Source organism: Mya arenaria, chromosome 10 (assembly GCF_026914265.1).
Source record: "Mya arenaria isolate MELC-2E11 chromosome 10, ASM2691426v1".
NCBI lineage: Eukaryota > Metazoa > Mollusca > Bivalvia > Myida > Myidae > Mya > Mya arenaria.
In genome coordinates, this window is record NC_069131.1 from 13,423,597 (window position 1) to 13,447,819 (window position 24,223).

The window sequence follows — 24,223 nt, forward strand, 5'->3', positions numbered from 1 at the left end:
GCGCCGCCGGCCTACCAATATGCCGCGTATCCTCCACAAAACATCTACTCCACACCGGGTAGCGTCGCACCCCCGCCTTACACCGCAGGCACCCAGCCCGCATACGCCCCACCGTCCATGAACAATCCAAATGATATGAGTTCCGGTAACGCGCATGGGGGACCAACGGCACCAACTAACCCAGCATATCCTCCACGATCATATGGTGGTTATGGCACGGGAGAAGGATAGCGTGTTATATCAAAATACATGTTAGAACTGTGAAACTACTGAAAATCCGTCCAATCTTGACTATAAAGTTTTATACTTCGCAAAAGGAAGTGTGCTTTGTATGTAATTTTTTCATTGCCTTAAAGGGCTTTTAGCGAATACCTACCAATATTGCCATGTTTTTAAAAGTTTCCAGATATTTTTCGAATCAAAACTCTTTTAAAAATAGAATATATATTTTTAAACTTATTTTACACTGAAAACTTAATTGTCAACATTATATATTTACAACCAACAGGTCCTTTTAAGCTTCTAGCTTCCAATCAAATTCTTGAAGACTTGCATTTAAATCTATGTTGTCATGTAAACCAATGTTGCTATCAGCCTGAATCACACCCGTTTTTTTCCTTTTAAATGACTTGCTCTTTGCTCCAGTTGTATTGAGCGCATGCATTGAAAATAACAGAAGAAATCATACACCCTATGTTTGCAAGATTACCTGGCATTTTTTTTTTTGCTTTTTATGCCTTTGTTTTTTTTACGTTACCTCATCTTTGAAGTGTGCATTGGTTTTCTAAGCAATAATCAAATCATTTATATTACTCTATTAATAAACAGAACAACAAAACATGTTGTCTTTTCACAACTCAAAATCCAATCTCCGAAGAATGTTTTCCTTATAAATTTAAAACAATGAACACACATGTAGATTTAATTGTGTTCATAGAAAAAAAGAAGCAATATTAGCAAATTAGTTTGCCTTGAAGCAGTAATGAGGCTATACAAATAATCAGTCAAGTTAGCTGCAGCAATAATTAATCAGGCTACACAAAACTAATGCTGTGGGTTCTTGCAGCATGCTGACAAAGTAGAGGCAAAGTTGTAAATACAAATATAAACAATTTTTGAAATTATATTGTTGTATTGTTATCATACATACACATGTTGACATTCATGCTGCAACGAAAGCAACGCAATAGATGTAAACCGTTTTTCCTTGTACAATTAATATAATAACAGGGTTTACATGAAAACAAATACGGGTCTGGACTACAATATCATCCAAAATACTCTCAATTTCATCTCATTTAAAACCTGATATCAAAAGAGCAATTACCCAAGTACATGTTTTTCTCTAGAATGCATTGCCTTTGAAATATCGACAGACACATTCCAGAAGAAAATTGGCTTTTAGAAAGAGTAAAAACATAAAAGATTTTTAATCATACTATGGTCTGATGTAGTAAAATGAATTGAGATTGAGATTTTTGTAATATTGAGGCCAGGACTTAAAACTGTCAGGGAACAAGAACATGATTATACCCCAACCACGTGGTGGAATCAACTTGTCCCGTCCATCTGCCTGTCCGTTCGTCGTGATTCTACTTTCTCTATTACTTCTTATGCTTTGAGGTATTGACTTCAAACATGTATGGCACACATATTGACTGTGTTGAGGTGAAGTGCTGTACAAGACATTTTTTGTGCATGCTATTTTTAAGTTATTGCCCTTTGATTATTTGTTATACTCATATTTTTATATTTCTCTCCATAACAAAATATGTTTTCGAGGTATGGACGTAGACTGTAAAATAGAAACATAAGGACCATTATTATCTTATTCATGCCGTCTCGTCGATCAATCATGTAGCTTTTATCACTCACTACGAGGTGTTATTGACAGGGTATTTATCACATTCAGTGATAGCTCTAGATTGTATTTGTACTTATGTGCTAGCAACAGATGCCCACGTAAGATGCATGCATGTACCTTTTAGAAATAAATGTGGACATATGTTTGAAAAGAGCACATAAAAAGGACAAGAACATATCTTTTGTTGTTTATTCAAGTAGTTGACCAGAATGTTATGACAACAAAAAACATTTACAATATAAACCACAAATGTGCGATATTACACATGTGGTCAATACTGCTTTATTGAACACAATAAGAAATTAACTTTTGTTTGAAATAATGTTAATCTGTAACAAATCAACAACAGAAGAGCACTAGGAATATACATGCACATGCATGCACATATGTAACAATGGTAAGTAACTGAAAATCCTAATTATTTTGAGTATATTGGGTTTAGGCCAAATTTATACAACTCAATCCTGACTTCAGGATTTATCCTGAACTTCATCATCCTTGGTGATCATCATATGATATTTGTTTACCAAACCTTCAAGGACAACATCTCTATCTCTCACTCAAAAAACTTTCTTAGGTTCACAGTTGCATTTGTCATACAAGTAAATTCATTTCATGTTAAAAATGCAGTTTTAAAGTATTTAAATTGTGGGGTCATACACATAATTATCATGTTGTGTCTGGTTTTATCTTTGATCAAATGTTAAATATCGATGCTTATCGCTAAAAATCACAATCCCTGCATTATGTTAGTTAAAGGCGACATCATGTTAAGTAACCCCAAATTTAAGACATAAACAAAATTTCCTACGACTTCTGAAGTAAAATGAAAATCACCTAGACCAAAAGGCGCTTCTAATTCTTACTTCTAGTAGCATGTGAAGCACATCAGTGAACTCGAAAACACGTTGGACATTGCTGGTATATGTTAAAACTGTCTGTCCTATGTTCAAAGAATGGATGACAGAATTGCCCGATGATTTAGTCAGGGTAAAACTGATATGTGTACTATTAACTGTGTATAAAGCCTTTTGATAAATGTCATTTCACTGAATGTTTATATTCCATATCTGTGTGGTGTGCCTACCCGCACAGATCAGCCTAAAATGCGGCTTCCCGATATTTCCTCAAAAGACGCCATTTTGAGGTGATCTGCATCGTTAACAAGCATTGCCAAATCCATTTAAAACTCTGACACTCATAGATATCAGGTCAAGATAATGAATATATGTTAAAATATATTAGTTTAATAAACCACTTTTGTTTTAAAGAAATTAATTGTATGTTTAAGATGGTACCAAAATTTTACTCCAGAATTGTAGCAGTGTAATACACAGTTAAATTTTGTATGTCAATAAAAAAAAAGTGTTGAAGTCATATCCTATTATACATTTATATTATATAATAATTTATAATATAATTTAATTTGAGTATTTGCATGTTTACTGAAAAATAACCTAGGTAACACGAAAATGTCCTGCGTAGACTTAAAAGATGTCAGACAATATGTCAAGCGTGTCTGATCTGATTTCGGTACATAGAGCGCATATTGACTGAAGTTAAGTTTCAGAAACATAAAGGCCCAATTATAAGAAGTAAAATAACAGATTTTAGCCATTATTTTAAGTCAAACAGAATTCTTTATTTACAAATTCCCCTAATATTTTTATTTTTTTAATCAAATGATGTTCATTGTACAACAACTTAAAACAAATGTTTGACCTATCTATAAACCACACTCACATACTTGTATCATGTTATCAAGAAAGCTATTCTATTTTTATTACCACATAACTAATCCTGAGGCAAACTGATCTCGAATATGTTTACACAAATATGTGTAACGGAAAGGGCATGTTTTAAACATAAACATATATGTATTCATGTAGATAATAATGATCAAGAATAACATATAAATACAATATAAGAGAATGAAACATATTGACTTACTAATCATCATAAGATCCCACAGCATGTACAGAAGTGTCCATTGTATGGAAAACATCCATAGTTTCAATACACATGAATAAAAAACATTCTTACTTTGTTGCTTACATAGTACCATTGTAAAGAACATGTAAAACTACTATACCAATAAGGTAAACACAATAGTAAGAATCTAAAATGTGTCAAGATTAACACATTTTCAGTTTCGACAAACTTTTCAGAATATTACAATCCGTGAAAACCCAGCCACACTGTAATGTGAGAAAACATGTTTCTTTTCAACACTCTGAATTTTTAAATGTGATGGTGTTGGGGTTTTTTTACTGTCAATTAACAATGATACAGTAAAAGTAAGCCAATGTCACACTTCAAAATCAGTGTATTAAAAGACGTGATTTCTCTTGTAACATCAATCTCGTCTGTGACCTTGTTTTCTAAGATTGCATTACATATAATGTATATACAGGTTCATCATGACTGCACACAATATAAATAAATGTAATCATGTTAATTAAATGACCAACAATCTGTACAAAAAATGTAAATGGACAATGATTTGATAACCTACCATACAACACATTCACTGCCCCTTTACCCAGCACATAATAATCTTCTTTATACAAAATTACTTATTTTATCCTACACTCAACATTATAAATTATATAAATCATACAATCTCAGCATACAGTCATGTAGATGCACATTTAACCGAGATTCCACCACTTCAAGCCTTTATCACGATAGTCTCACAGCCGCTAAATTGGAATGTGATTTTGCCTGCCTCTGCTGTTCCCGCTCCCTGTTTCGCTTCTGGTTCTCTAATTGCCGCTGTTGTCTGTCCTGTTTCCGTTTCTCCCGGATCACATTGTCAGCCTCCCAGCCTAGCTCGGTATCATTGTCCTCATCCCAAGCATTGTCCTGCTCCTCCCAGCTGGCCAGCTCTGATGACTGCAACAAAAATTCATTTTGTATGAAAAGAACACAAAAATTGGATGCTTGCGCTTGTCGGTTAATCTCAGTTGGCAAAAGTGGTGGGCATTACTTTGTATATCAGTGGCCAATTTAGCACAAGCCCTAAGCCCTTCACTTTTAAAATGCTATCCAGGCTTGGACTAATTCAGAATTTTATACAGCCAGTCTTGTTTAAAATTGTTGATGACAAGCACTAGCGTAAAGAATTCATGTTTGTTTATAAAAAAAGTCTGATTTTTCTGACTAGTCAGGTTATTTGTGTCAGAGTCATAGGTCTTACTGTCAATTAATGGTATCATATTCAGTCTGTTCATCTTGAACAATATTTGAGTAAGGGCAAAATATTGTAGTTTTGCACACAACAGCCTGTTTCATTTTAAAAACTGACAAGCTAATGAAGCCTTTCAAGAGCTATTGAATGCAGTAACATTTGAAAAATAAAATTCAATTTAAAATAATGCTCCTTAACAACAGGGCTGCCCCTCTGAATGTTTTAACAAACTTTTTATCCTACCTAATTTTGCAAACAGAATTTAGTGTCCATTGACTTTGTTCTTGTTCTTGTTTTTGCAATACCCAATCAAAGTGACTCATACTTCTAATTCAGAAGGCCCAAGCACCAACCACATTATATGGGGAAAAAATATAGACTGTTAAAATGTTAAACATGGCATAATTTAAGCAGTATACCAAACATTTTCTCTTTTACTGAGGCCTACTTTAAGTTTTATCAAATGAGTTCATAGAAATTCCTACCTGCATTAAAGGAACATCTGTTGACATGGCCAGTTTGCTGGAGATTGACCCTGTGTTCACACTGTTCTCCTCTCTCTTCTTGATTAATACCTGACCAAGAATATGCGATGATAAATTGATGCTTCACTAACTCAAAAATATTTTTTCAATAATTCAGTAATTTGAATCCAAGAACGTTGATCATATTACATAAAACACAAAATCTTTAGCGAACTTTACATCAAAGGGTTAGGTTCCGTTTGTTTGCGTTTTCCAGACTGACCCTCATCATATTGTGCCAGGCCTTTTTTTACATGTTTATCTCTTTTCTTTATTTGGGTACATCTTTTTATATTTTTTTATTGCAGAAATGTATGATTTTATTGAGCACTCTTGATAAGATTGGCAAAGACAAAATGACAACAGTTTCAATTGTGAAAATGATATTCTTACATAAGTTACATTATTATACCTAAAATAAGAATTCTGACCTACTGACCTTCCTTATAATGGGCAAAGAAATCGGAAACATACAAACAAAAACACCTAAGTACATACTCACTGATAGACTAACTATAATATTTTTATTCATACATTAAATTATACTCTTTTATCAGTAATGGCACCTTTTTCTGCTTTTTATAATCTGGGATCATGTCTTGAAAGTAGTCCGGTTCCGGCATCTCCTCTTGGGATTGTTGCTGTTGCAACAGTTGCCGTTGACGATATTCCTCCACAGACCTCACACGCTCATTGTACTGCTGCTGTTGCTGGTCATCCCACTGGTCCCAGGCAGTCAAATCTTCTCCACCCTGAGCAAGGAGAGGACATTTTGAAGAGTGGAACCAACAAGGTCTTAAGCCTAGAATCTAAGCTTTCACTACGCACATTTTACAGTAAAACAATGCATCTTCAGCATGTATGTGCAAGCAGAAAGGCTTGCCAACGCTCAGATTTGTATCCCACACAGTGATTCATATTTCAAATAAAAATTGAGAAGTATCATCAAGAGCATCACAAGGGATCTATTTTTCAAACAGGGGCATTACTTAACAATTATTCAAGGCAGAGTTGTTATGTGCCTTCCCACATATGTTCACAAGGTCTTTTAACGTGTATACCAAATGAAATATGAAAGTCTGAAAGTTTTAGCATGACCAAGCTGATGATGACACCATGGCTACTGCAATACCTCAACATACCAGTAACTGTTGAGGTAGTAGTTTTCAGTTTTATTGTATATCTTTATAGTTATAATTATGCTAACTTGATTCACAGCAAGCTTATACTAGTGAGGTTGATAAAAATCTACAAAACATTTCCACATTGCCAATTCAAAACTGACATCCCTGGATAAGGCTAAAATCAGATGTAGAATCATTTCTCACAAAAAAATCACTACCCAACTAACCTGACTAGATCCATTCAAAGCTGAGTAATTTGCATTCAGGTTTTCTACAGATGGATAATGGTTGGTCAAAGGCAGAATTGTGTCTGACGTCCGCCTTTTACGCCGACACCATAGGCGCTTAAGAGGTGACAGCAGGAGAAAAATGACACTAAAGATTTTCTTGACAACATTCCAAACCACCTTGATCATCTGGAAATACAGACATTTGTAAGTATGAGATAGCAAAGATGTCAATTATGCAGTATTAGTTCCACAGAGGTTCCTCTAAATTTTTTACGCTATATATTATCTATTGACAAGAGATAGAGCACAGATTGCGCAAACCTGACACAGGTTCTATTCCGTGTGTAAAGATAACTCTATAAACCAAAAGACAGATATTACATGATGTAAATCATTTAAATAACATAAGATATTCACATTGCATGCGCATTTCTTATTTTTGTATTTTTTTAACAAGAGCATCATATCAATATTTCACAAAGCACTTTTAATTCATCAAAAGTCGACATTTTAAGCGAGAGGTCATCCGCCAATGAAATTGCTCAATGTGCTTGGAAATACAAACCTTGGTAAATTAAGAGGTGAATTTCATTCATAAACAATGTATAAAGTGGTCATCAGAGTCAACACTTAGGACTCTTCATTGAACTGCATATTTCATTGCGTACAGCTTTGCACACAACATGAATTTAGTAAGGTTAATTCGTACTTTAATTTTTTCCAAACACATGTCCAAATGCAACAATTAATTTATTTTGATACATAACTCTTTCATGGTTTTTCAAGACATTTTATTAGTCATTTTATAAATAAAAAAATAATTTCAGTTTAACTGTTCAACATTGTTAATGTCCTTTTTTGGAGAAATGCAAACTGTGTGTTCCACCTCTTGTCAATAAGATTATGTACATATTAACTACCTGCTTTCATTTTGTAAACATGTGTGCAATGAATCATCAAAACATCTGCATATCGTGAGTGGGATTACGTTACATTGTATTATTGGTCAACAGTGCATATACATTATTTAAATGGTCAAATTCAACTCCCAATTAGTAAGAATTGAACAAACATAAGTAATAGTTGTGCGTAACCACACGTATATAAAATGGGTGGGGATCGTGTTCAACTTTATTTCAATTTTCGTGTCTTTAAAGGAATAAAACTTTTGTCACTTCTCGGTTATCAAACCGGAATGTTATCACAATTTGTATGTAATTTATTTAAATGCCATACATTGAAATTTGAGCATGCACACTGTTGAAATTCGTCGACAGGTTGGCAAAAAGTTGTTATGATGTAAAATAACGTCGGCTCTCGCGATATTATGCATCTTAGACTGCTTCACTGAAAACTTTCAATCAAGTAAGGGTTTAGGCTGCTAAAAAGAAAGCACAGTCTGCTCACATAGTTACTGTTTACATTAATGGCGGCGCCCTTATAGTTTTTTTAGTGTCGAACTTAATTTCTTGAAAACACATATATTTATTTTCGTGATTAAATTTGAAAGATATGGCTGTAAGTAATCTACGAGTAATTGCAATATCCATATGTACTAATGAAAAACCAAATGCTTAAGGCTAAGGCCTAACCACTAAAAACTTAACAATAATTTGGTAGATTTCCTGTTTATGTTTTTGAGATTTTGTTTTCCTTTTTAGAAACATAACAAATATTTCTTATAAATACAGGTAAATCATTTTGTGAAGTTATTTGAATAAAAAACATTATATTTAAATCACTGTGCATCATGATGTCACAAAAATATATGCACAAGTACAAATTACATACTTTGTTGGTATGAATATATTGATGTGATATTATGTCTTTAACAGGACGATGATGGTGGAAAGTTTAAAGTAAGAAATAAAAAGAAAATAACAGAGCGGGACTTGAAAAAGATGGCCCCACAACAGAGAAGCAAGTACATGGCTGTGAGTAAATTAAAATCAAAATTTTAGTGTTTGTTGTTTGGTCACAAAAAATGTGACATTTTAACAATCATGAAATTGTTAAATCAACCTTATTACCGGTAAAGCTTAGTATCAAATTAGTCAGAAATTGTTGTGTTTTACCATTAGAAAAGATGAGTTTAGTTTTAAGGTTTGTTTTGTATTTGTGTTAGTATCTGATTAGTTTATACTAATTTCCTGCTCGATTGTGACGAAAGCTGAAGCTTATAGAATCACTTATGTGTGTTTCCTGGGTAGAATAGAAACCAGTACTGGTATTTATTTTGAGAGGCCATGAGAAATTACCCCTGGTAGTATCTGATGGTCCCTGAACTGATTTTTTTATATGTTTTTTTTACAGTATGAAGACCCACCAAAGGAAATTGTTGAAAACCAAATTAATGCAGCCAAACGTTTAATTGAGCAAAAGAAGCAATACCAAAAGTAAGGAATCTTGATGTATTACTTAACAAAAGATCAGTAAAAAGGATGAGATAAGTGTTTTCTACAATATTTAAATGTTAATAACAACACCAGATAATGAAACTCCCGATTTAAACAGCTCAGTTTTTGGGTCTAAATGCATGTGTAATACTCTACACTATTTACAAATAATCTGCTTTTTCAGACTGTTAAACTTACCATGTTTCTTAGAGTTCATCATTATTAAATGTAGTTTTTCCCAAGCCGACTTTCACTTTATGTACTTGTGTAACAAAAATGCTAATAATGTTTTCCCAACCTTGCATTTCAGAGATAATGCTCCACCATCAGATGAACAAATTGTTGAGAGGGAAAAGCATGAAAAACTTATTGGTCAGCTGAAGTAAGTATGAACGGTGTATCTCTTATCATCACAAGCATCAGTACAGCCTGTTTAATATCTTGCCGCTTTTATTTTGGTATCTTATGAAAAGATTAGTTTGTGTAGAAATGTTAAAGATTGCACACATTGCTATGTGCATTTAATGGGGATCAAACCTTTTGATATGCAGGAGAAAATCTGGGCTATAAAAACTAGCTCCATATACCAGGTTACACTTCCCCAGTCTATTTTGAAATTGAATCAATTGGTCCTTGGATTTTGGAGACAAGATCAAATTGCAATGACCTTGGGGCTTACAGAATTTGTGAAACATGGGTTAACCAAGTTGTGTGCCAAATGTAACATAGTACATGCATTGGTATCAGGTATGGGTATATTGTAAGGATTAAATTTCCGACTTCTTGCTCTGCAGACAGAGCTCTACTACGTCGCTATTGAAGCTAGGTCAATAGAAAGACAGTGTAAGTGCTGCTATATACATATCAAATACCTGGTTACAGAAGGTCTCATCCATGGCCTCTTGGTCAATTGAACTGAATGGACAAGACTTATTATTGGCGGCACTCTGCTCTTGTTCAATATTTTTATTAATTAAATTTAGTAATCTGTAAATATTTTATTATGCGTCTTACACTGCTTTTGTTGTTTTCAGAGCTGCAGAGGCTAGAAACAGATTAAGAATTATGCGTCTGCGTTACCAGTCCAGCAGAGTAAGAATTTTAATTTCACTATATATACCAGACATGATATTTTGGATATTCAAATAACTATTAAAGGATGTATTTTCAAAGTGTAGATTATAGATATTTGTGTTTCATCAGAGAAAGAGATTTTAGCCTAAAATTTTGTGTCAAATGAAATGTTACATGGATTTGCTGTAAATGATCTAACCTTTGGAAATGGAAGCTACCAGTAATTATCTTATTTATTTACTAGATAGGATTCTTATTTTGATTAAACAAATCTGGTCGAGAATGGCTTGCTTTTTTCTGGAGGTAACATCTGTGTTGGGAGTAGAGATTCCAGGGAATGTTCTTAAAGAGTTAAGATTGATATATCAAAGCCCAAATCCTATGAATATACAATACCCAGCAATACAAAGTAAGAATCTGTTGCATTCTACCACTTGACCATTCACAACCCTAATCAGCACAAACTCGACACCAACCCACTATTAAGACCATTTTTTCAAAGTCCCATAGGTGGTCTGAATAGAGGGGTTTTACTGTATAATGATATGCTTCAATGAGTACGGTGCTTATTCGTTAAGAAGTGTTGTTTTACAACCCAACAGACATGAGATCATTATTTGGTTCCCTGCATGGTGAAAACTATGATAATATTACACTAGGTCAGTGAGAACATTTTGTGTTAAATCTTAATGATTACAAATGGCGGAGCGAGCGAATACAGCAAACATTTCTTTCAACACTCAAACCTTCTCCGTCTCCAATGTTAGTCCTAATATCCATTCACTTTCTCCATAGGCGCAGGAGATTGGTCACCTGATAGCCTGCCAGCCGACGGCCTTGAAAGCGGTGAGGCTTCAGGCACTTGTCCCCTCATACCCTAACGAGAAGGACCGCGGAGATTCCCTCGAAAAACTTGATGTAAGTTTAACAGGGCACTTTTCCAGTTACTCACCACAAATTTTTACAAGTACGAAAAGTAGACCTAAGTTAATCTGAGTACTCTTAGGCTTTATCTACTAGCAACTTTAAATCACAGTACTGATCAATCTCATTAAAATCATATTGTGATCACTTCATTTCATTGCATTGTATACAACAAAGCGTAACATAGTGTAACGTCGTGAATCGTGTATTAAAGATCTGATTTTAATGACATTGAGTACTGATACTATGTCCATGGACCTGACAAATTTCTAACATTAGACTGTCAGTGACTGGGTCTTCTATTTGACTTAAATATTGATACATACTTTTCTTCATAGTATTTATTAGGAATAATCACACTTGCTTTTCTTCATTTCTTTTTTTAGTTATATAATATTTTGTTTTATGACTTATAAGAGACTCAAAATTAAAAAAAAATGTATGGATTATAGGATGAAAATGATTGTTAAATGATTAACATTTACATTTTGTACTTTTCAGCGTGAGAGAATTGAAGCCCTTCTAGAAGACAATAAAGGCTTGCTTATCAACAGAATCAACTGATGGTACCCACATACCCACCCCACTCCTAGTCTCTATGTTTTTATTAGCTCTTCACACAAGAAACCATATTTCTGATACTTTATTTTTGAAGTCACGGATGGTAACAAAAAAGCTTCAATTTCGTTAGATCTATAACATGTACCAGTATATGTATATTGCTTAAATATCATAAAGACTATGTAAATTTACCTCAATAAGATTTTAAGGTAATTAATTAACTGTCAAACTATGATGCTAAATTATGGGTACCATTTACATATTATGATGTACTTAAAAGTAACATTTCATGCATTGATTTTGAAAGTTCATATTCGTCATTTTTTAGCGCTGGAATATTAGATAAAACTTTACTGCCATTACATTGCATTTATATTCACATGACTATCATATCTTGTTACATATTTTCACCATATTTTTTGCTTTTATTTACATAATTTATTTGTTCATTTTATGTTAAATTGCATTCAACAATGATTGATTTGTTTGTCTCTTAAATACATAAACATCAGAACAATTCAACTGAATTTGTGAGCTTCTGGAACTTGTCTTGAACTGAGGAACCCAAAAGTGCAACAATTATTCACTTGTTTGACATGAAGGTATTCAACCCATAATGCTTTAACATATTATACTTTGTACCCCCATTTTTACTGCACTTCTTTTTTTGGTCTTTTAATATTGAAAAATAGGTTTGTCACATGCTCTTGTGTCTAATATAAAGTACAAAATTAGTTTCCTGCGATGTATTTTGTGACAGTATTTGACATGCTGTGAAATCATTTATATTTGTGGGCTTGAAATTTCATGGTTTTTCGAAAAAGGTCAATTTCATGGGTACATGTTAGTGGATTTTCATTGTTGGAGAAATAAAAATCACAACTGCTGTCCTAAATCTTTTGCAAAATCACAACACACCGATAATTATAAATATTCTCGATCAGCCAGAAAAATCCTATTGATTTACACCAATATTAAGTGGGGGTCACAGGCATCTCATTTTAAGACTAGGGTTACTGGAAACATTTAGTTACTAGCTTATTGTTGGGTTAGATACCTCAAATTGAATTAACAGCAGCTGCTTTAATAAAGATATATTTACATGGGAGGAAAATGTATGGGATATATTTTCATTCATTTCTCTGACAGGGTCTCAAGACCTGTCGGGCATGTGCAAATGCAGGCCCTTGTGCAGTTGTTTGTTGTTGTTGTGGTATTATAGATGATTCTGTAATAAGACTGGAAGACATTTCTATTACAAATGTTGTTATATTAACAGTTTTGTATATATTGAAACAATTTTATGATTAACGAAAGAAGTCTATGTTTGGTAAGCATGAATCTGTTTTGAAAAATATATGTTTTGTTTTATTTTGTTGGTATTTCTACTATGCATACAAGTAATTAATGTCTTTATTAATTGTTATGTCACTGTAGTTTGTTTTTAAATTGTATTTATGTATTGCAAAAAAAATAAAAATAAACTACCAATATTTAATTTTGTCTTTAAACCTCATTAAAAACTAGGTCATGGGATTTTCGAGCTATTGTACGAACAAAGTACCGGTAGTCAAAACAACATTGGCTGTGACCATAACCTTTGACCTTCTGATGTAAATTCAATGGGGGTAATCATCTACTGGTCAACAGCAGCCTACCACTGAAGTTTTATGGTCCTTGATCAAAGCATCATCAAGGCATCAGTTATTGTGCATACCTACTGACCTACCTCTGAAGTTGCAGGTAATTTCTATAATTAAAGGGCAGTTACTCTCAAGTGACAGGAGAGATATGATGGGTTATATAACTTGTCCAAGATGGCCACTAGTATGTTTGCAAGATTTTAACTAAGATTTGACCTAGTGACCTAGTTTTTTACCTCATTAACCCACTTTACAAAGAGATGCAATTTCTTCAAGGGAAACATCTTGTCCAAGTTTCATCATTATCTGACAACTCATTATAATGATACGGTTCAAGATAAAAATCTAAGATTTTACCTGAACCTAAATTTTAACGCATGTGTCCTAGTTTTAATTTGTTTTTGAGTTCATATAATAAGGGGTGAAATTCTGATAAGAATAGTGGAACAAACTTTATGCCAAGTGATTCAAAGATTTTACTAACATTTGACCTTGTGACCTAGTTTTTTTTACCCCATCTGGCCCGATATGAAGCAATTGAGACTTGATAAATGGAATCATTCGGACCAAGTTTGAACATAATCTAACCAATCCCTACCAAGATAGGGTTCAGATGATAATATATATGGTTTCAGACAAGTCAAGATTTGACAGTGACCTAGTTTTTGACCCCACATAACCTAGTCTCAAACAAATTCATGACTTCATCAAGGAAAATATTCTCATTAACTTTCATGAATATTTGACAAATTCTCATGTGACATGTCTTGAGTGAACCTTTTTTTCCTTACATTTGACAGTGACCTAGTTTGTGACCCCATGTGACCTACTTCTACCTGCAGTTGAGATCTTATCAAGGGAATAATTCCTACCAAGTTATTCGACCAATCCCTATCAAGATTTAGTTCACGACAGAAAAATTCCTCACAGACAATGCAGCTTTATATGAAATCATGCTGAACTAGAACTGTAAGCCATAGGCTAACGAATACCCCCCACCCCTCCATGTCTAGGTTGTTTGCCCTGGAGTTAGGCCGGACAAAGCTAATTTTGCCTACAAGGGGAGATAACTCCAGTCAGGGTCATGTGACCTGTACCAAATTCACAGAGGCGAAAGTTTACAACATGGCCATTAATTTCTGAAAGTTTGATAAAGATTTGTTGAATAATATCAAAGATGAATCCCGGACAGGGCTTATTTTGCCTACTTTAACACATCAAGGGGAGATAACTCCAGTCAGGGTCATGTGACCTGTACCAAATTCACAGAGGCGAAAGTTTACAACATGGCCATTAATTTCTGAAAGTTTGATAAAGATTTGTTGAATAATAACAAAGATGAATCCCGGACAGGGCTTATTTTGCCTACTTTAACACATCAAGGGGAGATAACTCTGGTCAGGGTCATGTGACCCGTACCAATTTCACAGAGGCGCAAGTTTACATCATGGCCATTAATATCTGAAAGTTTGAAAAAGATTTGTTCAATAACGACAAAGATGAATCCCGGACAAAAAAAAAACGTACGGACAGACAAACAGACGGACAACCCGATTCCAGTATACCCCCCCCAAACTTTGTTTTGGGGGGTATAAAAACATTAAAAGGAGCAGCACTATGGTTGTATTGGACAGCTTTTACGGAGTACTAAAATTCCTTTTTGCTCATATGAAAAATAATGACATCATTGAGTTGAACTGTCTTGCTCTAACTCACCCGTTTTAAATATCATCATGAATAATATTGTTCAACTCAGAAAAAACAATTCAGACGATTCCTCTGATACATACATGTATAAATATTTATTACCTCGATTAAATGTATTTTGTTCAGTGTCATCATATTTTTTTAATGGTCATTGTCTCCTGACCATCATGTATAAAGCTGAAACCAAAATAACACATTATATATATACAATTTTATTTCACATGATAATTATTAGCAATTAAAAACAACATAAAAGGTTCAATAAAATATATATTTTTTACAAATGTCCGCTTATACTACTTCTTCTTTCAGATAACATGACATTATATCTAGTAAGACACAAGTCCAAATGGTTTGAGTACTATGGAATTTTTACAGTGAATTGATTATTGCAAGTCGCAAATCCTATCAAACCTATTGCCTAAGCTTATATTAGAGAGGTCGAGAAACGCTTCTTGTACGCGAACATGTATGTGTAATCTACTGGTACTTGTTGAGTGCTACCTCATCGAGGTATGTGTACTTTGTATAAGTTGACAGCATATTGTCGCTATCTAGGACAAATGTACAACTTGTGATCTGCCTCATACAGGCTCGCGATGATGATATCTTCAAAATCAGAAGTACAGCATTTTATGTGCGAGTCGGCCAGCCTACTTGTTCAATTGAAAAGTCTTAATGGCCAACTGCTACATCAACTTGTACAAGCCACTACACATACAAGTACAAGAAAAGTTCCGCAACCTCTCTATCGTCAAAACTCAGTGTCGTGGACGAAAAGAAAACAATATTGTCACATTTTGATGTAAAAATAGTTTAAATACACAAAACATCCTTTTTTGTTATCTTATTTAAACATATAGAATTTATTGATGTTACAATATCATTCAAGCCCTTAAAAATGGGTCCTAATTCTTATTTTATTTCTTTAAACAGATCATAATCACAGATCTCAGAAATATATTTCAGAACTACATAATTATAGAGATTTTATTATAAATGCAAATCATGTTAATACAGTTTCATATCTTTCATTTGATTTATTTATATCTTAAAAGTAATATATCTAAGAAATCTTCATTTAGATGAAAAAGTGTGAATCTTGAAATGGTCTGGAGCGCTCATATCCTGAGAAAAATGTGAAACAAACTGTTTTTGCACATTTAGAGACTAGAAAATCTGATATATTTCCGACATTTTTTTCCATAAAAGGGTTTAGTTTGTACTCAATAAAGCCCATGATAAAGATAATCATATTGTCATGGCAACTTCTCAGTTGGTAATGTTCGGTTGTGTGAATGGTTTAATGGTTTTTTATCTACATAACGTTTGTATGAAACTAAAATATCAATCAGATGGGTTCAATGTCGGCTTATTATCCTGTATTGGTGGTATTGATTTTTCCGTTAGAAAATGGTATATACTCATTTGGTGGGCATACCGGTGACTTGTTATGAATATTCAAAAAAACACAACAAAAACACAAAAAACCTCTTACTGAATAACAAAAAAAGATAAAGAAATGATATATAATTTGACTTTATTATAATGTACAAGTAATTATTTGTTAAAGGAATATTGATACCATTTAGATATAAAACAATTTACTAAACATGATTAAATGGCTACGACTGTAGTCTTCAAATCTAACATCAGTTACCCATTTTCAAAACAAAGAATTTTTCACCCATTTTTTTCTATAATGAACATTTTGTTCGATGTATGAATACAGCATAAACCTTACTTTGATCTATTTTAAAACATGCTCTTTGTCAGCTTTGATCCCTAAAATTGTCTTTTTTGATCGAGTCTTTGATCAACTTCTTATTTCCTAGTATTAACTTTTTTTTTATGATTTTGGCAAAACGATGAATGACAAAATAAAAAGATTCCAATCATGATCAATATTATCATGATTTTTGAATCAGAATGTCAGAAATGATTTTGGTATCAGTGCAAATAACAATGGCAAACAAATGCATCAAAAAATAAATACTATTGTTTATTCAACATGATTCAAGTGGCAACCAATATTGCTTAACATGATAAACACATTTCTAATCTACATTTCCATTGGTCTGCGCCTCATTTAAATCAACCAATAGCAAACATGGACAAATTTCAATGAAAAGTTGCTATTGGCTGATCATTTCTAAGCTTAACCAATAGAATTTCATTACACATTACAAAATTTTATACCACTTTTGCAAAACAGAACAAAGTTTATAAATAGACAAATTTATCAAATTAAAAGATCCCGCCTTTATGGTCATTAAATACATGTACATAATAATAAACAGTAAAATACAATAGTTAAAACATCTTTGAAATAATGAAAATTCATTTACGCGTTCAACCTAGCACAAGCATATCAATACGGCAAGATATACCTAATACATCACAGCATACATTTAAACTTGGGATTCATATGGGATTAATTATAATGATAAAATCTGCTGGGGCTTCGTAAACATGTAGTGATATGAGTGGACATAAATGTTGAACTATGTATAACTATCATACTACCACATATCTGTATTATTTTTTGAATCTTATAAGAATGTTTAAAACTAGATTTTATCTTTAAAAAGTTCTGTATCAAATGATTTTTTTGGAAACCATGCAAGGAATTTTAAAATAGGAGATGCAACGTTTTTAATTTAAGGGAAAGACTTGACATTCCAACATATTGCTTGAAAAACTATATAGATAAAAGTATTTTCTTTTTAAATTTGAAGAGTTCAGCTAGCTGAATATTGTTATTACCAAAATTGAGACAATTTAGAAGAGAGAAAAATATCATTCTTAAAATTATCATCATGAAGTAATAAATCCTTATTTCTATATTTTTTATTCCTCAACCAAATCCCCAGGGCCTCATTTCAATAAAGGATTTCAGTCATAACTTAAATCTGTACAAACATCAAACATGGCAACACATTGATTTCCTCAACCTTGTGTTCATTTTTAATACTAACTTATAATGAATCTATGATGCAGAGAACTTCAATTTTTGACTAAGATCGACCTAGATCTTTATCGAAACGGGTCCCTGAAGAGTAAACTAGGCAAAGTACATGACGTTGACGGTGTCGGGGTGAAGCGTGACTGTGCGAGCCATAATACCCGTGGATCGGTCGTCCCCATGGTCGGACGAGTTACGACTGCTCCCGCCCTCGCTACTGCAAATCACCAGTCTTCGTAATAAATCAAACCTAGCTATGTATGTAAAATGTTCAAAATTCATCCACACTCTCATGTTGATATGACCATCCAGATGAATTTGGTTACTTATGAAAGTTATCTTTATTTCTTATGAGCAAAAATTCTTTCTTTTCAATATTCATATCCCTAAAATATTTTGAGTCTAGAGCAACAACTGTGAAGAAATATAATAATATAATGCAGATATGACTTGCAAAAATATTGCCGATAAACTCTATACAAAAACATGATATATTCTGTAGCTTATAAACTACACTAATAGCTGCACCTGACAGACTAAAATCAACATCTATGCCATTTAATACTAGAATTAGATCCTCACCATTGTCAAAAACCCTTGTCCGTTTCAATTACATAATTCGGGTATAAACTTTTTTTTGAAATGGTCATATTTTTTGGACTTAAAAATGGAATTATTTTTATAATAAGCACGCTTACTAATTTTCATTTCATAAAATCGAGTTTAAATGCCAGATTTGGCTTAATAAAATAAGCAACTTAAGCTTGTAACTCTCAAAAACTCAAAAATTAGTTCCTGTATATTAAGCAAGTCATGAAAATAACAAGCACATTCAAGTATTTTTTCCAACATGTTCAATGCCAAATGTGTAACTGAAACAGACAAAGCTATCACTTGAACTTTTATCACATATACACAAATAAATTGCAACCAAGACATTAGCCAATACCATCACTGTGTTTCTTAAAATAACACCACTGGTATCACACACCGAGCTTCTATGTTACATCGTTTTTTTTCCCACAAACAGGTGAAGTTTTAGGTATTGTCCAACAAGAGCATTCACACACAAGATATCAAGTACAGAAATGGAAATGAAGTCAGACAAAGGCATTTCATTACACAGATAATGAGATGATTGTATTTGTTTTGAAAATCATCTACACATACTTTGGCCTTATAACATTTCAAATCAATCATAAAGATCTTAGATTCTGTTCAGTACAGCAAGTCAAAAGAAACAAAGGCATTAATGACTTATTTCAACATGATCAAATAATCTATCATATGAATAAATCAACTTATTGTGCTTCTCAAATCTAAAAAATCAAGTAAAATTTTTGGGACCTGTCCTTTCTTGATTATCTATTAGAAGACTAGTTGCTCCATGACTTGCTCAAGTAGATTTTTGGAATATTGCAAATACAAAATATTGATTCAGACATGACAAGAAGGCATCTATAATGAGACATATAATGATTTGCATCCTTTTTTGCCTGATTAAACTAAAACTGACTTGAGATTATCACATATTCCACTAGTTTAACAAATCATCTCACAAAATCGTACTCGACAATGACCTTTTTAACCCTGCTAATTTCACAATACAACCACATCGGACAAGAAAATTCAGAGAAAAGTCGCTCTCAATGTGTCATTTGATTATTTACATGATTTTCTTCCTAAGTCGCTCTCAATGTGTCATTTGATTATTTACATGATTTTCTTCCTATTTTATGAATATTTAGTTCTGATAAAAATTATCCTTCCAGCATTAGGTGTCAAAAAGTTCAATTTCACATGATTATATACTGGAGTATCACAAAAATGGACATGTGTCCATAGTCGTAAGCTAAACTGTGTTTTCTGACAGGAATAGCTGGAAGTCATACAGTGGAGTGTTCTAGTATTGCACAGAGCTCATGCGAAGTACATGTAGCGAACAGTGTCAGGATGCACAGTAACGGCGCGGGCCATCACAGAAGGGGCTCTTTCGTCACTGTTGTCGGAGTATCTGCTGCCTTCGCCGCTGTGAAAGAAATGTAGTGATGATTGTTATAACAGATAGAATAGAACTTTTGAAAATGCTTCAATCTGTGAGCACAAGACTACATTGCACTGAAGAAGAATAAGACATTGGACAGAATTTCGCAAGATTTGAGGTCAATATGATTAAGTTGTATGCACAGAGTTTAGATTTACAACCACAAACTTGTTTGTACAATTTCATGCAAGAACTCTTTTAGATATTTATTTAAGGTGAAATATTTCATAAATCAACAAGACGCCAATGCGGCAACGCCACATTAAAGCCAGATTTTTTATTTGAAGATGCAATTTTGTAAACCTAGGATTTGAGCTAGTGACCTAGTATTTTTAACGAAAAATACACATATTTATAATTATCCGAGATATCGTGCATACAAATAACCTGATCAACAGAAACTATTCCATTTGTGTGAGGAAAATGAACATTTTATAAATAAATCTGCTTTTCCAATCAGATTTGTCCCAGAGACCTAGTTTTTGACAAACTTTATCATCTAAGATTTCATTTTTTTATGACATCGGGAAAATATTTCCTAACATTTGACCTAGTGACCTAGTTTTTGATCTGAGGTGACCCATATTCACAAAATGTTTAAGACAACATGTAGACAAATATTCTGACCAAGTTTCATAAAGATTTGACAAAAATAAATGAATTTTTATGACCATGGAATTCTTTCTCCTAAGATTTGACCCTGTGACCTAGATTGTGACCTGGGATCACCCATATTAAAGAACTTTCAAGATATTATGCAGACAAATATTCTGACCAAGTTTCATAAAGATTTGACAAAAATTGTTGAATTTTTTATGTGGAAAGATTTTCCTAAGATTTGACCTATTGACCTAGAATTTGACCCGGGATGACCAATATAAAAATAAGCAAGATATTAAGCAGACAAATATTCTGACCAAGTTTCATCAAGATATGAAAAAAAAATGTTGGATTTATGACGTGGAAATATTTTTCCTAAGATTTGACCTAGCGACCTAGATTTTGATCCGGGTTGACCCATATAAAAAATATGCAAGTTATAATGCAGACATGCATTCTAACCATGTTTCATCAAGATCTGATAAAAATTGTTGAATTTATTACCGTGAAATATTTCTTCTTAAGATTTGACCTCGTGACCTAGTTTTTTACTTGAGATGACCCATATTCATATATATTCAAGATAACATGCCGACAAATAGTCTTACCAAGTTTGATAACCATTGGATAAAAACATGCCGACAAATAGTCTTACCAAGTTTGATAACCATTGGATAAAAACTCTTGATTTTATTACATAAAATGAAAACTTTAACGCAGAATTGGTAACACCCGCCCGAAAGACAACCCGCCTGCCCAATTTTCGCCATTCTATATTTGATGAAAAATCCGGCTCAAAGTTACATTTGTTGCCAGAATCTGACCAAATATACATGTAAACCCGTAAAATGAAAGAATCATCTATTTTAAACACCAATCCTTTAACTTTGTTTTTATCCAAAACATACTTACTCTGAATGAATTTGTACACTTGTTGTTAGAAAATATTTTAAAAAATGTTGTTTTGAAAAGAGTAAAAACATAACAATATTTGAATCATACTATTCTCTTATATGATAAAATAAGTTGAGATTGAAATTTAAAGTATGTTCGTGATATTGAAGCCTGAGGCTGATTTCAATAACCAACTTAGATCTATCTTAAGTTTTAAGAGTAGAAACTGAGTGTTTTACTTAGACTGTTTGATTAACTAGCCAATAAACTGAATGTAATCACTGAGGTATATCTTAGGATAAAGATAAGAATGATATTGAATACTGCACCTAGGCTTAAAAGTTCACTTCTCTTAGAAGAAAGAAAAGGAAGAGAAGCAGTTAAGACATTCACAAGTCATACACAGCCTCAATACCTGTCATGTTCCTTCTCAACGAGGTGGTATCGTGCGCGGAAGGCGACCAGATGGGCGTAGTACGCGGGAGCGGGAATTGAGACACTGCGCGTACACCGCACATACGTATGGCACAGCTGGTATGTCAACATCTGAAGCTCGTCTGCAGAGAATCGGTTGTCGTCCCAGAGAACATGGTAGTGGGAGGGGCGACTGGTACCCTGGGGGAACACAAAGTGGGAGTCATAATTAGTTCATGGTAATTATAACATTTTCAGCATGGTTGAAGTGTTATTTATTCAGTTATTTTGCCATAATTTAATTCAAATCAAATCTCAACATTTCCATGACAAGAAAAACAGAAGTTTTTTACAATTTTTTTTGCAAGTGTATCTAATTTCCAATTTATTGTGCATCTCAGACCCCTAAAATAAACTTGATTAATATAAAGTTATAAATATTAAATTCAGACTGAAAGTCCTAGAAAAAACTCTGAATACTTAAGCAAAATAAACTCACCTGTATACCAGCATGGCTACACAGGTAGAAATCAAACTCAGTGGGGTGAGTGATACCAACATCAACGGTGGTGCCGGCAGGGATGTTACCGCTGCGACCTATCTGGTCCTTGCGGTCGGCGCAGAACAGGCGTGTGTGGTGGCGTTTCTGGACTACAATGAATGTAATACCAGGCTGGTAGTCGGCCTCGAGCTTCATGCAGGCTTCACGGATTGCTCGCAGTTCATGGGATAGCACCTGCCATAAAAGAATTTCATTATGAAATTCTTTCAACAGTCAACAGCAAAGAAATGGAAATTAAATACGGTCTCAAAAATGAACACCAGTTTTTCACAGGGGAAGGGAGAAGACCATAATATCCCCTTTTTATGGGAGGGGGTGAAGTTTAATAGATGTGATACATTCAGGTGAATACAATTTCTAGCAGTAACTAATTTAACTACAGTAAAACTGCGATCGCTCGAGGTCGCCAGGGACCGAGCCAAAACCTCGAGGGAACCGATGTTTCGAACGACCCGATTTTCAATTTTCCAGTTTGATATGAAATATCTTTCAGTGTATGTTAAGTTTGAAGTCGTCAAACAGACTGTTTACTAAGACAACGATTATGTGTTGCGTTGTGGAAATCGCTAATATGTTCAAATGTTGACGTAAACTAAATGTAAAACGCAAAAGAAAAAAACAATAAATGAACAAGAGATGTTTGACAAACATTATGCCCCCCCTGAGCGCCATGTTGTCAGGATTATATGGACAATTGAATGAAATATGCATGGACCGAAATGACAGCTGGTTTGTTGCCGTTAAGGCAGTTTTAAGATTATGACCATTAAAGTGTGAGGATAGAGTGTGTCATGACCATGACCTTTGACTCTATGAACTCAAAATCCAGAGTCATCAGCTGGTCACCAGAAACCTAAATATTAAGTTCGAGGGCCATGGATGCAGGCATTGTCAAGTTATATCACAGAAAGTTTTTTTCGTTCAAGGTCACTGTGGCCTTGACCTTTGACCCAATGACCCCTTAAATCATAAGGGGTCATCTACAAGTCAGATGCAACTCCAAGTCAAGTTTGAAGGCCATGGGTTCAGGCATTGTTGAGTTATCACTCGGACAACCTTTTACCATTCAAGATCACTGTGACCTTGACCTTTGGCTCTATGAATCCTAAAATCAATAAGGGTGATCTACTGGTCAGACTTAGCATCCATGTCAAATTTCATGATCATAGGGTCAGGCATTGTTGAGATATCAGTGGGAGAAGATTTGTTAACTTTTTTGCGTTAAAGGTTACTGTGACATTGACCGTGGCCTGATGACCCCCAAAGTCGATAGGGGTCATCTACTGGGCAGGCCCAACCTCCATGTCAAGTTTGAGGGCCATGGGTGCAGGCATTGTTGAGTTATCACTCGGACAACCTTTTATCATTCAAGGTCACTGTGACCTTGACCTTTGGCCCAATGACCCCTAAAATCAATAGGGACCATCTTCTGGCCAGGCCCAACCTCCAAGTCAAGTTTGAGGGCCATGGGTGCAGGCATTGTCGAGTTATCACTCGGATAACCTTT

General features: G+C 33.8%; 4 protein-coding genes across 14 annotated transcripts in view; 2 read left to right on the forward strand and 2 right to left on the reverse strand.

The window, feature by feature from the left end:
* Positions 1-271, forward strand: part of LOC128205367 (uncharacterized) — a 3,224-nt gene extending 2,953 nt beyond the window's left edge. The window contains exon 5 of the mRNA XM_052906945.1: positions 1-271. This exon is cut by the window's left edge and continues 2 nt beyond it. Coding sequence (XP_052762905.1) covers positions 1-231 — 231 coding nt within the window. The 3' untranslated portion in view covers positions 232-271.
* Positions 272-2,039: 1,768 nt separating this feature from the next.
* On the reverse strand, positions 2,040-8,247 carry LOC128205135 (receptor-binding cancer antigen expressed on SiSo cells-like). 2 transcript variants are annotated; one of them, XM_052906580.1, is made up of 5 exons: positions 8,169-8,247; positions 6,930-7,118; positions 6,145-6,330; positions 5,540-5,629; positions 2,040-4,759 (listed from the first exon to the last, which is right to left on the reverse strand). In XM_052906580.1, the coding sequence occupies exons 2-5, from the start codon at positions 7,116-7,118 to the stop codon at positions 4,547-4,549; spliced, it is 678 nt and encodes a 225-aa protein (XP_052762540.1). In that variant the 5' UTR covers positions 8,169-8,247; the 3' UTR covers positions 2,040-4,546. The 2 variants fall into 2 exon arrangements, with proteins under 2 accessions (XP_052762540.1, XP_052762539.1); XM_052906579.1 differs by lacking the exon at positions 8,169-8,247 and adding an exon at positions 7,853-8,111.
* Positions 8,248-8,324: 77 nt separating this feature from the next.
* On the forward strand, positions 8,325-13,362 carry LOC128206361 (protein LKAAEAR1-like). The gene is made up of 7 exons (XM_052908755.1): positions 8,325-8,450; positions 8,768-8,866; positions 9,246-9,328; positions 9,639-9,710; positions 10,363-10,420; positions 11,198-11,320; positions 11,828-13,362. The coding sequence occupies exons 1-7, from the start codon at positions 8,445-8,447 to the stop codon at positions 11,888-11,890; spliced, it is 504 nt and encodes a 167-aa protein (XP_052764715.1). The 5' UTR covers positions 8,325-8,444; the 3' UTR covers positions 11,891-13,362.
* Positions 13,363-16,763: 3,401 nt separating this feature from the next.
* LOC128205429 (protein argonaute-2-like) overlaps positions 16,764-24,223 on the reverse strand; it is a 40,248-nt gene continuing 32,788 nt past the window's right edge. For 7 of the 10 annotated variants that reach the window (XM_052907041.1, XM_052907033.1, XM_052907038.1 and 4 more), the window contains 3 exons: positions 22,654-22,890; positions 22,156-22,355; positions 16,764-18,419 (listed from right to left, as the gene is read on the reverse strand). In XM_052907041.1, the coding sequence (XP_052763001.1) occupies positions 18,302-18,419; positions 22,156-22,355; positions 22,654-22,890 (555 nt within the window). In that variant the 3' untranslated portion in view covers positions 16,764-18,301. Of the gene's footprint in view, positions 20,232-22,155; positions 22,356-22,653; positions 22,891-24,223 lie in introns of all 10 variants that reach the window. The other 3 variants (XM_052907040.1, XM_052907039.1, XM_052907037.1) reach the window with 1 other exon arrangement.

Bases quoted from the DNA above. Each gene is read 5' to 3' on its own strand.
- LOC128205135 (XM_052906580.1), bottom strand. From the start codon at position 7,118: ATGATCAAGGTGGTTTGGAATGTTGTCAAGAAAATCTTTAGTGTCATT. The intron at 6,331-6,929 runs GTTAGTTGGGTA...CTCCTTGCTCAG, and splicing joins CTTTGAATGGATCTAGTCAG to GGTGGAGAAGATTTGACTGC. The intron at 4,760-5,539 runs GTAGGAATTTCT...TTTTTGTTGCAG, and splicing joins CAGATGTTCCTTTAATGCAG to TCATCAGAGCTGGCCAGCTG.
- LOC128206361 (XM_052908755.1), top strand. The intron at 9,329-9,638 runs GTAAGGAATCTT...CTTGCATTTCAG, and splicing joins CAAAAGAAGCAATACCAAAA to AGATAATGCTCCACCATCAG. The intron at 11,321-11,827 runs GTAAGTTTAACA...TGTACTTTTCAG, and splicing joins ATTCCCTCGAAAAACTTGAT to CGTGAGAGAATTGAAGCCCT.